General features: G+C 34.4%; 4 protein-coding genes across 15 annotated transcripts in view; all 4 read right to left on the bottom strand.

The window, feature by feature from the left end:
- Nucleotides 1-3,765: 3,765 nt before the first annotated feature.
- On the bottom strand, nucleotides 3,766-4,149 carry LOC136039004 (uncharacterized). The gene has a single exon (XM_065722522.1). It carries the CDS (start codon nucleotides 4,147-4,149, stop codon nucleotides 3,766-3,768), a length of 384 nt encoding a protein of 127 aa, XP_065578594.1.
- A 744-nt stretch (nucleotides 4,150-4,893) lies between these two features.
- LOC136038544 (uncharacterized) lies at nucleotides 4,894-13,695 on the bottom strand. Of its 2 annotated transcripts, none has more exons than XM_065721701.1 (2): nucleotides 12,631-13,695; nucleotides 4,894-10,728 (listed from the first exon to the last, which is right to left on the bottom strand). In XM_065721701.1, exon 1 carries the CDS (start codon nucleotides 13,693-13,695, stop codon nucleotides 12,634-12,636), a length of 1,062 nt encoding a protein of 353 aa, XP_065577773.1. In that variant the 3' UTR covers nucleotides 4,894-10,728; nucleotides 12,631-12,633. The 2 variants fall into 2 exon arrangements, with proteins under 2 accessions (XP_065577773.1, XP_065577774.1); XM_065721702.1 differs by having other exon boundaries at nucleotides 4,894-9,909.
- Nucleotides 4,894-18,343, bottom strand: part of LOC136038539 (extended synaptotagmin-2-like) — a 210,858-nt gene continuing 197,408 nt past the window's right edge. For all 11 annotated transcript variants that reach the window (XM_065721656.1, XM_065721652.1, XM_065721659.1 and 8 more), the window contains one exon: nucleotides 4,894-15,518. In XM_065721656.1, the coding sequence (XP_065577728.1) occupies nucleotides 15,441-15,518 (78 nt within the window). In that variant the 3' untranslated portion in view covers nucleotides 4,894-15,440. The remainder of the gene's footprint in view (nucleotides 15,519-18,343) is intronic.
- On the bottom strand, nucleotides 11,363-12,628 carry LOC136039002 (uncharacterized). Its single transcript, XM_065722521.1, has one exon. The coding sequence runs from the start codon at nucleotides 12,626-12,628 to the stop codon at nucleotides 11,363-11,365; it is 1,266 nt and encodes a 421-aa protein (XP_065578593.1).

Below are 18,343 nucleotides of genomic sequence, written 5' to 3'. Positions count from 1 at the left end.
GGTTCTTCTTTGATGATATTCTTGCTGCTAAATCCCGCAAAGGCCATTCTTTCTCTTTGAGTTTTCAAACAAACACAGGGACAGTATCCCGCAGGTAATTTTCATTAGAAAAAGGCAAATGATAACCGACATAGAATTTCTTACGTCTAATAACGTAGGTTGATATTGATGATTACAAGAGAAAGAGGTAGGGTAACACCCTTAGTCCTTCGGCTATTACTAATCTTGGTTAAATACGACGCTTTAATTAAAATTTATTTTTCCTAAACGTGGACAGCAGGTTTCTAATGTTAGACATGATTTAAATTTTGTTTGATATTTGGAATGGAGAGATAAATAGGACCAGGGTAGCAACGGATTGACCGACTACATTCATTGAAAACTTTTTTTTAATATTTAAAGCTGAATAGCTATAACTTTTTTAGATACAGCAATTCTTCTTCACCAAGCTTTTCTGTGATTGAATCTAGAATTGATTGTGTCTGTGTGTCTGGCCGTGATTGTGATTGTGATTTTGATGATTGGCTCCAATTTTAAGATCCTTGCAATCAAAAGTGGGCGATAATTTGTAAGATAAGACTGACGCTATAAATGTGCATTTGGTAAATAATATGGTAAATAATAATTATATAGCTATAAATAACTATAATAGCTATATAAAATAATAAATAATTATTAAATAAATAAATATTAATTATAATTAATAATTAATAATAATTAAATAATAATATATAAATAAAAATAATAGCTATAAATAATTATAATAGCTATATAAAATAATAAATAATTATTAAATAAATAAAAATTAATTATAATTAATAATAATTAATAATAATTAAACAATAAATAATAATATATAAATAAAAATAATAGCTATAAATAATTATACAGCTATAAATGTGCATTTGGTAAATAACTGTAAATGATAATTTGGTAAATAATATGGTAATACGGTAAATAAATGGTAAATAAATTGTATTTAAAAACAGCTTTGTTTTCTGTACATCATCTTTGTAAGGGGTTATCCCAACGAACTCATCTGTTGTTTCCTTCAAAGGAATGTCCGATATACGTATAATCCCTGTTGCTTTAGGCCCCCAAAGTTTTTTGTCTGCTGCCTACTTTCCCCAGGAAATAGAGCTTAGCACCTCCTGGAATTTTTTTTTTTTTATTTCAATAGCAGTTCTTAGCTCCTCTAATGCAGTGCCACCCTGAATCGCTCCATCAACCATAATATTTCCAATCACCTTAATATTTTGACCATCACCGCCACTCTGATTCACTCCTGCGCCAACCATAGGGTGACAGCAGCTAATTTGGGAATCACTGATTTAACTTGACACAGGCCAAGCGGCGCAGTTTGAAAACACTCCTGACTTAGCTCATAAACTTTGTAGTTTATTGTATCTTATATAAATGTACAAATTTTGATGACTAAACTCTTTTTGATAACTTATAGTATAGTTTTAAAATTTTTAACCTAAGGTTTTATCTTTGGAACATGGGCACAAATTCACGAAAATGTATGATGGGGCAAGTGTTTTTTCATTTATTCTTTTTTGTAAAAATGCAAAAATTAGATTTGTCAAACTCTAGGCAAGGGGGGGGGATTTCTTTGTATTTTTGATTTCTTAAACTAAATATCAAAGAAGATTTTTTGCTTATTCTACCGGCTATTCACGGCCTGCAGTAGCAGAAAACGGGTTTGTAAAGACCCAACGGTGTCGAAATAAAAAAAATTATTTGCTCCCTGGACCCATCCTAGGTCTATCCATACCTGAAAACCTATAAAGATTTTTTTTCGTTATTTTAAATATAAATTTTTCCATTCCATACCTGATTTTTCTTTTGGTAGGGCAGTTCCATATTTTCGTCATTGTTGCCACGTTGAACCGTGAAAATAAATAAGCAAAACTAATAGTTAAATTTGTGAACACTTTTCGGCTGTCGAAATTAAACATTAACAATCTGTTGATTACCAAAGACGACTACACCTTCAAAGGAAAGCTAAACCTCCCAAGCTGTTACCCATCAAATATTTTCAGCTTTTCTTCTCCCTCTTTCTTTTATTTGGCACCCATTACTATCAAAACTTCATAACTACATATACAGGACTTTTCAAACAGTTCGTGGTAACGAACTGTAATAAGGAGCGACCCGGCTCAATAGTAACCGGAACTCTAAAAAATGTAATTAATATTGATACCAATAGTTACATTAAAAGAATCGCATTTTAATGCTGATTTTAAATATATAAGTTTGATCAAGATTAGTTTCTTACTGTTTTTAAAAGTAGAGTTAAGAGAAAGAGTCAAACTTTAGCGTAAAGAGCGAGGGGTTGGGGAGGAAAAGCCCCTTTCATATACGGAACAATTTCTGTTCGTTTTAAATTTTAATGTTGCTCATTACTTTCATTTAAAAAACTCGTTTTTTTTGTTTAATTCATTAAAGATTGAATTCCCGATCTTTTCCTATTATTTAAGAAATATGTTTCTGTAAGTTTTCCACTTACCCAATTCATAGAATTATATTTAGTTTCCACTGTCCTTGTAGTTGCAGTAGTCGTTAGAAATTAAAATCAAGTAGTCTCGAGCATCAGGCTATAGCTAATTGTGACAAAAGCCAAGACTGATAGTCCGGGTGAGAGGCAAATCTGGCATAAGCCCATTTTAGGACTGTGTAAAAATGATGTCATTTCACTTGTTGATAGAAAAGTCTATCAGATAAGCTTTAAAGAAATAAAAGATTATAGTATCATAGTTGCAGCACTAGTTGCACACTCCCATTAAAGATTAACCCACGGCAGATTCTAGCAGAAAGGGCCTAGTCAGTTTAGAAATAAGACTAAAAAAGATAACTAACTAGAAGAAGTGTAAGAAAAAGTATACCCTTAAATAAACCTAGATACGTCGTACTACTACTAATAACGACTCACCGCATCACCAAGCCGCCGCATCACGTGTAACGACTCACCGCATCACGTGTTGTGTTGCCGCCTGAGGGCAACACAGCTACGCAAACTTCTCTTTTATACCGAATTCTTCAAAACCTCCCTCTTTACATCCTCCAATGAAGTTCCTGTTTCCCTTAAATCTTTCCTAAAGACTTCCTCCCACCCCAACCAGGACAACCTGCTTTCCGTTTAGCTCCAGACGGTTGGCTGACATGGACAATCTTTGGCAATCTGTCATCCTTCATCCGCAGAACTTGTCCTAGTCATCTCAACCATACTTTCATTATAGCCCTAGAAAGCAGAATTGAACCACACTTTTCGTACAGCCTACTGTTTGGAATACGGTCAGTCCGTCAGGTACCCAAAACAATTCGTAGGCAATTTTTCTGAAAAACATCTAGCAAATCTTCGTCCGTTTTTCGGAGCGCCCATGCTTCAGAACTACATTTGATAACCGTCATCACTTTGGCTTCCAATATTATAATCTTGGTCCGCATACTTATCTTTCTTTTCTTCTAAACTTTTTACAACTGTGAAAAAACGCCACAGACCTTAGCTATTCTACTTTTGACGTATTCACGGCACCCACTGTCTTTACTGATAATGATACCAAGGTAAGTGAAGCTGTCCACATGATCGATATTTTCGTTACCCAACATCACCTTTGTATCTTTTCTATTTCTAACTTTAGTAACTTAGTGTTTTTAACAGCTAGTACCCTGAACTCAAAAACCTCTAAACGCTCATTCATTTTTCTCACACTTTCATCTAGGATGCTTAAATCGTTAGCATAATCTAAGTCCAAGAAAGTTTTATTTCCTCATTTGATTCCTTGCTCTCCCATTGCTTTTCCTTAAGACAAAGCTCCTTAAGACAAAGTCCATCAAAATAATCCGTATAAATGGGGATAGCGCACAGCCATACTTAACTCCTGATTTAATACGGAACCAACTACTAACCTCATTTGCTGCCTTAACCGCAGCAGTGTTATTCTCGTAGACAGAAATAACCACTTTAAGGTATTTATCTGGTATACAGTTCAAGGATAAGACCTTCGCTAGAGCTCTACTATCAGCTGAATCTAACGCTTGCTCATAATCTATAAAACTGAGGACTAAAGGTGTTAGATGAGTCAGACACTTCTCAATTATTAACCTAAGAGTTAAAATTTGGTCGACACATTCTCTGCCCTTCATAAATAAGAAGCCCATAAATGGGACGTTTTGTCATTAATTACACAAGTTTTTTGTTTTATCTGCTTTGAAATACACATGTGTATATGTATGTATAGTAAGACGAAGTATCTAAACTAAAATATATATAATTATTTACAATTATAAATCTTTTGATTTTTCAGAAAAAGCTGAGAAACAGAATAGACCAGGCAAGCTCAGCATTCCAACGAATCTCACGGGCATAAAAGTCAACTAAATCCACGCCAGCGCTTTTTTGTGGCAACGTTCTATCGGTCCTGATATACGCAGTTGAGTACCTATAAATTACACGTGAAAGGAAGAAAACGTCTCACTATAGTATAGCAGTAACTTGGAAATGGGCAAATACACAAGCCAAACAGACTTACCTGACTTTGTCAGACAGTGAAGATGGTGGTACTAAGATCAAGCGACTCGCATTCCAGCATCCAGACCTCCAAACATGCTTATCCAGTGGCAATAAGAATGCATAAGACGACAGTAAGGCTAAAAAACACGCCTTGAAAGCATACGGATGAAGGAGACAGGCCACCCACACAAGAGGTACAGGAGGAGTTAAATTCCTAGATAAGGTAAATCTTGTGAGAAAGAAAGGCCAGCCATGAGCGATGCGGGTCACCTATACAAGGGGCATCGGACGGGCTAAGGTCCAAGGTGAGGTAAATTTTGTGAAACAGACAGGCCATCCACGAGAGAGACAACTTCCTCAAAGTAGAACACAGATAATCGGGTTAATAGAGTTTATTTTTAATACAGAAAAAACAGTGCATAAAATAACAAATAAAGTTCAGATCCTTCACCAGGACTAGCTGCTAATCAGACATATATCATTTGACAATACTGCCATTTTTTTCAAATTCTTTTGAAAAATTACCATAGTTTTTTACCAGTTTTACCACCATTACCAATAGTTTTTAACTGGATTTATTGCAGCCATCAACCAAATCAAGCCAATTAGGAGAAAGCATTGAGAAAATCAACAACAAAAAATTAAAAAATGGCAATATTCTAAAAGCTGAATTGAAAAAGAAATAAATAGTGTTAACACTTTTTTCTAAAATACCAAAAATAAGAGAAATAGACATCATTTTTTTGGAATCTCCTGGAGCTTCGGGTGCGTTCCAAAATCAACCATAAGTAAAGATAATTAAATATTTATTACTATTTGCGTTTTTAAACATAAGGTAACAAAATAAGTTGGTCGATTCTCAGTATTATATATGCAGAAGGAACTATAATGTTATTCTATGTTCATTATTACGATCATGTGCAAGGGTTGGGTTTGTAGATATTACTCATTTTAGGGTGGAGCCAATAAGAAATTACTAATTATAATTAATGATGATTGATTTTGGAAAACACAGTTATATACATAGTTTAGCAATATGGATATACCATGAAATAACATTATAACTAATCAGCATTAATACTAAAAAAAAAAGAAAAAAAAGCGACAACACTGGCACGGTAAAAAGGCTTATTTGCATCATTTTTTATTGCAGTATTAAAGTCTTTAAAGCTATCAAGAATTCGTGAATGTATGTTAGTCTTGTTATGGCGCATATATACAATTTTCTCTAAATTTGTTTGTTTAATTTACTTTTTAGTTAGTTACGAATTTGGGCTTATGTTCTTTGAACAAGTTTTTCTAATATTCTTCAGTCATATGTTTTTTTAATTTAAGTTTTAATATGAAGCTAATATCATCTCTATTTAGTATCTCTATTTTTGGAAAGTTATTACCCTTTCTATTAAGTTTAGATCAAGTTTTAGGATTAAGTTTGTTATTTTTCTGAAGTTTTAATGTTTCGAAATGATACAACAATTTCGCTACGATAGCTGAAATTCAGCTGTATCTAATTACCAAATGAAATTTTTGGAATTACATTTTTGCGATAATTGGATTACGTTCCTCTTTCCTTTTCGAAGAAAAAGTCGAAGTGATATGATAGAATTCGATAGTGATATTACTGACTCTTTTTTACAACCAATTTAGACTGTGATTTAGAAAATCAAATGTAAGAGTTGGGGTGATTAGAAAAGGTTTTGTCTTAAATAATTAATATTAAAAAGATGGGACTCAAATCCTTAGACAAAAATGCTACTAGGGAATTATAATTGTTTTTTTAATTTGCCATTTCAAAAAAGAAGGAACTTCCAATACGATGGGACGACAAAACCTAAACCTCCCTGGCAAGGGTATATCTATTTTTTTTAGGAAGAGAGAAGGGGGGTAAGAAAAAAGGGAGGAACTTGACACAACGCATAAAAAATATGTTTAAATGTATTTTTGTTGTTTTTTACCAATTGGCTGAAATTTCAGGGGGACAACATCCAGTAACCGTCCCCTCTGTATACGGCAGAAATTAATCAATACAGTATATTGTAATCTTGGCAGGGCCGTGGAGTTGGTTCACTTTATTACCAACTCTAACTCTGACTCCTGAATCTTTAAATATAATTCCTTCAACTCCTAACATTTTTTCTGAAGGAGGAAGAACTCTTGACTCCAATATCCCCGCTAATTTACTGCAGATATTAATGAGAGAAATTGATATTAATCAGAGAAACACAGAATAGTAATATTTTAGGCTAGTTATAGTCTATAATTAGTCTAAAATAATAATTTTGTTTGTTATTACCACTTTTTAGTAGTATTAGGAGTATTTGGCTTGACTCCAGCCATTATGTGTTTCCATAACTCAAGCTCAAAGGTTCTTAAATTATTTCTGTTACTCCAACTCCTACTCCATTCAGCAAAAATTTACTAAAAATTTGACTCCTACTCCACACCCCTGAATTTTAGCGCACGTTGCAGCTATAGGCTTTGCCAAAAAAGCGCATGTTTCAACGGGAATATAAACATCAAGGGAAGTTTTAGTTTTAAGTCTATACTGAAGTGAATCCTTATATTTGCCAGGGCTCATAAAGTTTTCTAGCATAGATTAATGACTATTTATTTCAGGCAGGCACCTTTTTTGGGGCGGGTGGGGGTGGAGGTGGGAATAGCAAAAAACAAATTTTATTTGATAAATTGAATAAAAAATGCCAAGAAATACGAGATAATTGTGGTTTTGTTTTGAGGGGGACGAGCCGAGGCCTTAAGTCTTTTATCTTTCATATATCAGACATGCTACCAAAATTTGTACACTAATCGATGTCCATAACTAAAACCTAATAATGATTTCTCTATAAAACAGAGACTAAAAAATAGAAATAATGAATTGGCTCAATACAAAAAAATATAGAAATAATGAATTAGCTCAATACAAAAAAATATAGAAATAATGAATTAGCTCAATACAAAAAAAAGAGGAAGTAATAGCTGCAATCGTCAGCATAAGCTGTAATTTATAGACAATCAAGAAGGATAATTAAATCCCAGAAAAAAGCAAAAGAAAAAACGAAAAAAGATGATTTTTGATAACAACTTGTCAGGTTTTCTGAATATATAGTTTCAACCACATACGACTTTTTAAAGTAATTTTAAAATTAAGGCGTGTAACTCATTTTAAAATTATTCTTTTTAAACCTTTTCACGTTAAACATACTGTCAGAACGTGGGTAACAATGAGTGTATTTTAATACCAATACTTAAAATTAAATAATGACTTCCTTCAATAAAATCAAGACAAAAAAAGTAGAAAATAATAACTTGACTCGACACAAAAACATTAAGAAGAAGTAGAGAGAGTAATAGCTGATATTGCCATCAATTTTTGAATATTAACAAGAATTGAAAAACACACACAGAAAAACACAAAAAATATTCAAAAACGGAAACTTTTAGACCACAATTTGCAGGTTTTCTGGGCACTTAATTTAGGAACAGATATATTTTTGATTAGTAGCTTTAAATCAATTGAAGAAATGTTTTAATTTTTTATTAATTTTTTTTTTTAATTGGTGTATTCCGATCTTCATACTTCGAGCATAACGACTCCCTCTAGGCAAAAAAAAAGCAAAAAAGTAATATGAATAATAATTGAACTCACAAACGAAAACAAAGAAAACATAGTAAAGGTAATTGCCGCAATGGCAGATTAAAAAAAATAATAATGACAAATTACAGCAAAAAAAGACGATTTTTGATATTATCTATCAGTTTTCTGGGCTTTCAATTAGAAAAAGTATATTTCTTAATAGTAGCCTAAGGTAATTTTAAAGTGAAATATCAATTATTTTTAGTTATTTATCTTTTATACCTTTATAAACTAAGTTTGATGTCATTTATTTTAAGAATAATTGTTGATCAGTCGACATATTTCAACTTAGATGCTCTGAACATAAAAATGACTCTTTAAAGGCTGAAATTTTAATTTCAATATAAAATTTAATTTAAATATAAATTATAACTCAACGCACAAAAGAACAAATTGAAAAAAAACGAATATAATAGCTGCAATTGTTTTTTTTAAAGCTGTCTTTGGAATACCAACATGAATACATATATATATATATATATATATATATATATATATATATATATATATATATATATATATATATATATACATATATATATATATATATATATATATATATATATATATATATATATATATATATATATATATATATATATATAAATTATTTAGTATGTTCGAACTTTTCCGTTATTTTGTGTATCCGAATTCATTCATGTTGAGTTTAATATATAATAATCTTTCTTTTTCTTTGAAGCTTCATTCCCTAGTCTTTCTTTTTGTAAGCTTCATTCTCTAGTCTTTCTTTTTGTAAGCTTCATTCTCTAGTCTTTCTTTTGTTATTTTGTGTATCCGGATTCATTCATGTTGAGTTTAATATATAATAATCTTTCTTCTTCTTTGAAGCTTCATTCCCTAGTCTTTCTTTTTGTAAGCTTCATTCTCTAGTATTTCTTTTTGTAAGCTTCATTCTCTAGTCTTTCTTTTGTTATTTTGTGTATCCGAATTCATTCATGTTGAGTTTAATATACAATAATCTTTCTTTTTCTTTGAAGCTCCATTCTCTAGTCTTTCTTTTTTGGTCTAAACATGCTTAAACTCAAGATTGTCCCCGAGTAAGGACACTTAACTCAAAGCCATATTCTGAGTTTGATTTATAAATTAAACGAAAACTTACCAAGTTTGAAGTTTGATTGTAATTCTACTCCAAAGAAGGAGCGCCAGCGTAGCTGAGAGTTCAACTGAGATAGACGGGTGCAATCGCCTCAATTGACCAAACCAAACCAGTGTTTTAAAGTCGTTGTAGTATGCGGTGGTTAAGCTCATGATGAAACGCTGAGAGTTCAACGGGAAGGGAAATTGGGAGGGCAGTTGAACTCTCAGCTACGCTGGCGCTCCTTCTTTGGAGTAGAATTACAATCAAACTTCAAACTTGGTAAGTTTTCGTTTAATTTATAAATTCTACTCCAATAGGAGCGCCTTAGCTTCGCCTCGAGTTAAACTGAGATTTTAAAGTTCAGCATGAGCTAAACCAACACTAATGACCAATAATAGCCCTATTCAATAAAAAGAGGCCGCTGTACAAAATTTCATTTATAGTAAAATAATTCAAATATAACAGAATGCGATGAGTGACTTCAAAAAACAGATAACTGTTTTTCACTTTCAATTGGTTTATTATAAAACCTTGCAAATGTTTTAGCATTTGTCCAGCCTACATATCTTATGATTTGGTCAACATCAACTCCTCTTGCTTTAAGGTGGGACGTTGAGGCAGACCGTGTGCTATGAGCACCGTAAACACTGGTATCTATACCTGCAAGAAATAATACTTCTTTTATCCATCTAGAAATAGATGACTTGGACGCAGCGGTATAAGGCTTACGATATGTAAGAAAAAGTGCGTCGTCTCTATTCAGGTATGACGTCATTCTAATATACCTAGCTAAGTGCGTCACCGGACAAAGGGACGACTCTTGAAAAGGTCGAAATTTAACTACTGATTTGTGGTTTCCCGGTTTCGTTGTTTTTAATAGCACATTAATTTGAAAATCAAAACTTCCATCGTCATTATTTATCATATTATTAAGTGACAAACTGGCCAACAACTGAACTCTTTCACAAGCCGATAGAATCAATAAAACCGCTAATTTTTGTGTTAGTGTCTTTAATTTAAGGTTTTCGATATCCCAAACTGGCAATCTAAATAGATCGAATACACATTTTACATCCCAAATACTAGAAATCTTGGGTAGACTAGGCCTTCTATTAAAGACACCTCTCATGAATTTCTTAGTGATGTGATTACTGCCTAACTGAAGGCTTGGTAAAATTGCGGATAAAGCACTCTTCGCAGTATTAATAGCACTGTATCCAACACCTGAGTAAAACAGTTCCGTAAGAAAGGTCAAAGTCTCCGGTACAGTTGCCTCCAAGGCCTGGATTGTGTTTCTTCCACAAAAGTCGATCCATTTTTCAATGTAAACCCTGTACTGACGCTTAGTTGAATCCCGCCATCCATCCATGATAATATCGACTGTGGAAGGAGAATATCCTTGGTGGTGAAGCCCTTGCCGGAGACGACACAAGCCGCTAGGCGTAACGTTTTGGACAATGGATGGTGTAAGGTCGGTTTCTGTGGAAGAGACAAAGTAAAAGTATCATTTGGTAAAAGTATAGGACTTCCTATTAAGAGCTTTAATAGTAAGGGATACCAAACTTGTGTGGTCCAGTTTGGGAAAATCAAAATACCAGTTGCCTGATCTGTCTCTACCTTCTGAAGGGTCCTCAGAAGTAAGCTAAATGGGGGAAAGGCATAAAAGAAATGAGGCTCCCAACTCATTGCAAATGCATCTACGAAAAAACATTCTGGATCTGGTTTCCAAGAAACAAATGGTTTAATCTGAAAATTTAATCTGGTTGCAAACAGATCAATATCTATCGACTGACATACCAACGAATTCAAAATAACGAATATTCTAGAATTCAATTTCCATTCTTTTTCATTATCAAATTTTCGAGATGCTTTATCCGCGATATTAGCAACTCCTGGCACATGCTCTGCAGATATCCACCCTTTATCCTGTAATACTAACTGCCAGATCCTATTTGCGAAATAGTTACACAATTGAGATTTTGTTCCTCCCATTTTATTTATATAAGCTACTGTGGTTATATTATCTGAACGCAGCCTGACATGAATGCCCTTAATATCCTGAGCAAAACACTTTAATCCCAGATAAACGGCCTTCGTTTCTAAAACATTGATGTCAAATCCCTTCTCTTCTGAGGACCATTCGCCTGTGGCTGTTCATGGAATATTCATCCACGAGTGCCCAGCCTAATTTGGATGCATCACTACACAAATATTTGTCAATTGACCTAGGTTCAATTGCTTTAGACGCATGGTTGGCAATGTTCAACCACCAATGCAATTCGGAAATTACATCGGATGTTAAAGTTAGCCTAGCCGCAAAATCACCCTTCGCGTGCTTTAGTGCTTGAATTTTCAATGATTCCGCTTTCCGGTAATATAAAGGCCCTAATTCCACTGCTGGGAAGGTTGAAACAAGAACACCTAGAGTTTCGGCCAAATTTTGAATCGTAGTCGATTTTTGACGGAGAACTTTTGAAACTGAATCTAGAACCTTTTCAATTTTTCTTTCCGGCAGGGAAATACACATTAATCGCGAATCTAATAAAAAACCCAGAAATTCTATTCTTTGACTTGGAATGAGAACTGACTTCCCCGGGTGAATTACAAACCCCAGCTCTGACAGTAATTTCACTGTTTCATAGACATTGTTTTGACATTCTAAAACTGACCTTCCCAGAAGAAGGGTATCGTCTAGATAAACAATTGACATATAACCTTTTCGTCGAAGAAGGGAGAAAACGGGTTTCATAAGTTTCGTGAGAACCCTTGGGGCAGATGATAAGCCGTTTGGCATACATGTGAAAGCATAATAACAATCTACTTCAAAACAAAGCCATAATTGATACTCAAAATCAACAGGGCATGAATAATAAAAGTCAACAAGGTCAACAGAGGCCATATAACAATTTTTTGTCATTAAAAGAACCGCAGACTGAACACTTTCCATTTTAAAATGGTAATATTTAATACTTTCGTTTAGTTTTTTAAGATTCAAAATAAACCGAGAAGACCCATCTTTCTTTGGGACCGTAAAAACGGGAGAAACACAAAGTATTCCTTTTATTCTGAACTCGGGTACTTTAATAATAACTCCTTTATGCAATAAAATATAAACTTCTTTTCGTATAGCCTGCATTTCTTCAGGCGTAAAACTTTTGTTTTTTGTTACCAAAGCTTTTAATGGTCTTTTCTCGAATTCAATCTTATAGCCTGAAGCCACAATATTCAAAATATTCAAATCACTTGTTATTGATTGCCATTTTGAGATAAACTTACTAATTCTCCCTGCTTTAAAATTATCAACCAAATGTTTGGACTGCCTATTGAAATTTACAACAAAATCATAAAACTCAAGGTCAGGGTATGTTAAATGGTACATACCACCTATTTGCGATCCCTTTTCTGAAAGTTCTGGAATTTCGACCTCTCCTGACGGTCCTGGTTCTGCTTTTTTCGATAGAATGGACGGGGAGCCTCGTTCTGCCATCGGCGATAACGGTAGGCCCCCCCTTGCACGTTTTTTGGTCTTCCAAATGATTTTTTCAAATCCGCCACGGATTTGGCTTTGGACGTTGTTTTTGCAACATCTTTGCCAAAAAGAAACTCCGTGACTTTGACTTCGGGAGCGCATAAAGCGGATGCCACCATGGGATCTGGGCTCAACTCGAATTTCATCGCATGGCGTCTTTTTAGACTTAAATCATAATTGGTGAGGCCAAGCATGTGAACTGCATCTGTTAGGTTTTTAACAACCTTTTCTTTGATATGCTCATTTTCGAGCTCAAGAACATCATTTACTGCCTCTAAAACACAAAAGGTTGAGTGAACAATTGTCCGCTGCACTTGAAGTGCCTTAGCATCCCTCTGCTTAGCACGTGCTGAGAGAGTGGCCCAAATCTCACTATTCACCTTGGGAACAACAATTTTATCTGTATTCGCAGGCCTAGGGTGGCGCTCAAATAAATCTTTTAGCTTCCCTATTTCCAAAGGCTCGGAGAAAGCTCTATTTGCAACTTTGGCAAGTTTTTTATGGATCTTGGGACCCTCTTTGTTACCAGAACGTTCCTCAGAAATCTTTTTGAATAGAGAGTCATTTGACGTGTTTTCTTTTAATCTTTTACCTTTTCGCTTTTCCGGAGAAGCCTTCCGCTTTTTGTCATGGATTTTTACGGGGCTCACAGAGCCAGTTCTTATGGTTCTAGAACCTATTTGTGGGCTCCGAGAGCTAGATTTGTCATTCCTAGAACTAATTTGAGGGCTCCGAGAGCCATATCGAGCATGAGTTTGAAACTCTGGGCTCCGAGAGCCACTATTTGTTCTATGATCACTATCACTCTCACTTGAGAGTATTCTGCGACGCGAATGAGCTTTATTTCGCCTTCCACGTTCATAATCTTCATCAACTAAACTGTCCAATAGTCCAATCACTATTTCACTGTCACTCATTATTTAATTTGGTCTGAATCAAAGCGAATGCGAACGTCAACTGGTTTGGTTTGGTCAATTGAGGCGATTGCACCCGTCTATCTCAGTTTAACTCGAGGCGAAGCTAAGGCGCTCCTATTGGAGTAGAATGTACAATAAGCTTTCTTTTTTTTGGAAGCCATCTTCTTTGGTCTTTTAAAAGACCATCTTCTTTGGTCTTTTATTTTTTGGGCCAAATATATTCTTCTCGAGGTTGTATCTAAATTGTAATGTATCATAAACTTTCTTATTTAGTTATAAGTCTCTCGCTTATTCTCTTCTGTTTTGGCTAACCATACTTAAACTGAAGACCAAAGTCCTCATATAAACATGCTAAACTCAAGTTTTTATCGAGAGTTTAATGTGCAATTCATGTTATTTCTTTGGAAGTTTTCTTGGTTAGTCTTTTATTTTTTGGCTAAAAATACTCTACTTAGGGTTATATTCAAAGTATGATGCGCCTAAACTTTCTTATTTATTTTGAAGCCTCTTCTTTATACTTCTTTATTTGGGTAATTACACTCGAACTCAAGGTTATTCCCAGGTAGACACACTTACCTAAAGGTAGTATAAACAAGATTCATATTTTATTAGAAGCTTTCTTCTTTAATCTTTTCTTTTTGTCGTTTGGTTAAGCCGTTCTTCAACTTTAAACTTTGTTTGGCTTTCTTTTTGTAGTTTTCTTTCCTGTTTTGAGTAAATAAAATTAAACTCAAGGTCGTACAGTGACTAACTATCGTGTTCAAACTGGAATAAAAAGTTGAATAAGAACAAAAACTTTTTTTAAATGAAGATGCAAAAATGGCATGTTTCAGGGGGGAGGAGGGGTGGAGAAATTATATTTTTTCATTTTTTAATGGCAAGGCTAAATTCTGTTTATTTCCAAAATCCGAGGAGGGGAGGGGGAGAATCTGCCCCCTTCCTAATTTCCTGTTTTGGGTAAATAAAATTAAACTCAAGGTCGTACAGTGACTAACTATCGTGTTCAAATTGGAATAAAACGTTAAATAAGAACAGAAACGCTTTTTAAATGAAGATGCAAAAAATGGCATTTATCAAAATTCAGGGGAAGGAGGGAGTGGAGAAATTATATTTTTTTAATTTTTTTTTAATTACAATGCTAAATCTTGGTATTTTACAAAATCCAAGGAGGGAGGGAGGGGGTAGAATCTGCCCCTTCCTAATTAGCACCCCTGGTAAAAAATTAACTATTTACGGTTCGAATGTTACAGCCGTGCATAAGAGTAAGAAAGCAAAAGAAGCAAAGAAATACAGCTTGGTGATAAAGGGCTAAACCAAATGAATTCGAATACATTTTCAGTAAATCAAACGTTTCAATAAATGAGTTAAGCAAACGTTTCAAACATTTCAATAAGACTGATTTTCATAAATAAGAGAGTGAAGCAAGAAGTTGATAAAGAGAGATAGTTAGTCACTTCGAGGGCCAAGGTCGAACCAATCGGTAACAGAAATTCGAAGCGAGAAGTTGATAAAGAGGGATAATTAGTCACTTCCAGGGCCAAGATCGAACCAATCAGAACAGAGTTTTGAAGCGAGAAGTTGATAAAGAGCAATAATTAGTCACTTCTGGGGCCAAGATCGAACCAATGAGTAACGAAATTTTGAAGGGAGAAGTTGATAAAGAGCGATAATTAGCCACTTCCAGAAACAAGATCGAACCAATCAGTAACAGAGTTTTTAAGCGAAAAGTTGATAAAGAGCGATAATTAGTCACTTCCAGGGCCAAGATCGAACCAATCAGTAACGGAATTTTGCCAGTCGAAGACACTCAAGTCCAACTTCGTCTGAAAAACAAAAAAGCGATGACAGACATTATTTAGTAATCCATACTCTAAGACAACATTAATTGCCATCTAGCACCATAGTTCGAAAAATTGAGTAAAACTTAGTAATCTAGCTAATTTAAACTCAAAAAATAATTTGCAAAACAAAAAAAAATCTATACTTTTATACACCTTAACTCGGAGTTATACATATATTTGAATATATATATATATATATCCTTAAAAACCCAAAGTTAAAGCCTAAAATTTTCATATAGAATGTTACCCACAAAAGAATTCTGTAAAATTTTTACTCAAATCCCAGGTCAAATAAACTGGCTGATCTTCTTTCTTATTTCCCATTTTCTCCTTTTTTCAGGGTAAAATCTTATTTTTATAACGTCTCCTTTTTATGTGCTCTTCAATTTTTCAAAATGAAATAAAATAACCTCCTCCCCAGGCTCCGCAGCTCCCTTCAGAGAAAAGAAGGGGCCTTTTGAAAGCCCCCCCCAAAAAAACTTCAGATTTCAGGTTTCGATAGCAATATATAAGACCTAAAGAAAATATCGTTGATAACAATATATGCGTCAATAAATCTACATATTACGTTAATTATATGTATAAAATGTGTAAACGCAAAATAAACACATTATTAAAAAAATGTAATACACATTAATTTTAAATTTAGCTATCGAAAGATTGTATAATACAAATTGCATAATATTAGAAAATAGGGAAGAGACTTCCAAATACCTGGAGGCGGAGCTTCCAAGTCCTGAACAACAAGTATACAAAATCTTGCATTTTTCCGAAGAGGATGTCACGTTTACAGATCTTTCTTACATACTCCCTCCCTAGCCTCCTCTTTATATGTCCCTATGTCTTCGTTTTCCCAGTAAAATATTGACATAGACATAGACATTTTACTTTCATTCAAAACATATAATTTAAATAAACAATTTACCATTAACGGCCACTCTTAAGACAAAAGAGTCCATCACCATTGAATTAGTTCATAACCTCTGTTTTGATATATTCTTTTCCTTTTAAAATACAACCTACTCCCCGGGCTTCTGTAAATTAGAAGGGATTGACATTTGCACCACACCCACCCCCTAGGTATGAAGATATATATTGTTCCGTAAAATTAATTTTTTAAATTGTACCCATCCAATATATCTCCTCCCAGGGCTGCATTCAGGGGAGGGTATCCTAGTTTGAAACCCCAAAATTTTTATCCGACCTGTGCAGAATTAACAAAAATGCATGCAAACAAACTTTTGTTACGTTTTGCAAATTTTTGTAGAGCCCCGCTCCTCCCCTAACAAAAGTACCCATCCAACGAAAATCCTGGATAAACCCCTGTGCCTTCCCCCAGAAATCCGCCCACAGAGGTACGACAGTTACAGTTTCGTGACGTATTCTTTGCTGGTGTCATTTCAGAAAACGAGTTTATATCCATAAACAATTATCAACATGTCAAAGAATGTGATGACTTCCAAGGAAGCTATTAAGAAAGAAATTTCATCATAATTAAGTTAAACAAGTCTGCAAGGGAAATTGAAACTTGATACATGATGTTTGATAGCCTGTCAAAAATGTCACACTTTTAATTCACATTAGACTGGAATGAAAACTAATTACAATCATATTGCAGAAAGTTTCTCTTCAACAAGTATACCAAGGGAAAAATCCTATTTTGAGTAGTTTGCCACAACTGGAAGTCAGAGTGTTCACAGCAGGGGCACCGTGAGGCAACAGTTTTTGTTCCCCCGGATGTTGAAAAATTACATTTTGTGTATTTTCATTAAAAAAAAATGAAAAAACAAAATAAATTGCACCCCCCATAGTTTTTAAAAAAACTTTTTTTGTATCTTCATTGAAAACCTGAAGAAAAATCCTTGCCCCTCCCTAAATTTCTTGCATTAGCACCCCTGACCCCCAGACGTGTCCAGACCCCTAGATTATATCAGACTACAGACCATTTGCATCCTGCCCATCTCATTTAACCCTTGCTTCCGTGATACCAGTAAACGTTCCTAAGGTTTTTGAAGCAGGCACTTTGCCTGCCTCTCACTTTTCACTATTATCAATAGTTGACTGTTTGCCAGCTCCTATAATACAATGTTAATTCTACATTATCTGGTACCTATTCAGATAATAGGACTACGGGAGCACCATGGGCAGTTTAACTGAGGATTACCCCGTCAGGCAGGTTTTAAATGTCTCGCTAGAGATGAGCTGTTGTTTTACGAGGGAGGGGCGATGTTGAGGATCTAGCACCATTGATCGCACATCTCTTAGTATTTGTGAGAAGCCAGCAGGATTAAAATATTGCAGCAATGCACGCGAAGAAGCCTAATAACTGGAAATGACAATATTCAGTCAGCTCAAATTTTTGGAGGGCTGATGTAAGAAATAAAATGCTAGTAATGCACATTGCTAATGTGCACAAGTAGCAATGTGCACAATGCAGATTCCTAGTAATAAACACGAATATGCCTCTTAATTGCGGTGAAATTCTAGTTGATTGACTTTTGGCTATCTCGGAAAGGGGTTAGGTTAGGAAAATGAAACTTTCAGGGATGAGTCTAAAGGCTAAAGTATATCCCAGGAAGGTATTTTGAAGTACCCACCTCCACTCTTCCCTCTACAGGGCCCTGAAATTCGCCTACATGACAGGTCTATACTTATCGAAATTTTGACAAAACAACATTTTACCTGAATTTTCAGTTACCAGTTGCCTTTTCTCTGTCTTTAGTTCTAAAAATGCATTTCCTGTTTTTTTTTCGAAATTTAGGAAATGTATTTGCATATTTTTAAAACCTTATAAATTGGGATTGAGC

Source organism: Artemia franciscana, chromosome 18 (genome assembly GCF_032884065.1).
Source record: "Artemia franciscana chromosome 18, ASM3288406v1, whole genome shotgun sequence".
Lineage (NCBI taxonomy): Eukaryota > Metazoa > Arthropoda > Branchiopoda > Anostraca > Artemiidae > Artemia > Artemia franciscana.
This window is presented reverse-complemented; position numbering and strand designations above follow the sequence as displayed.

Excerpts from the sequence above, each read along its gene's own strand:
- LOC136039002 (XM_065722521.1), bottom strand. The coding sequence starts at position 12,628 with ATGTACCATTTAACATACCCTGACCTTGAGTTTTATGATTTTGTTGTA.
- LOC136038544 (XM_065721701.1), bottom strand. The coding sequence starts at position 13,695 with ATGAGTGACAGTGAAATAGTGATTGGACTATTGGACAGTTTAGTTGAT.
- LOC136039004 (XM_065722522.1), bottom strand. The coding sequence starts at position 4,149 with ATGAAGGGCAGAGAATGTGTCGACCAAATTTTAACTCTTAGGTTAATA.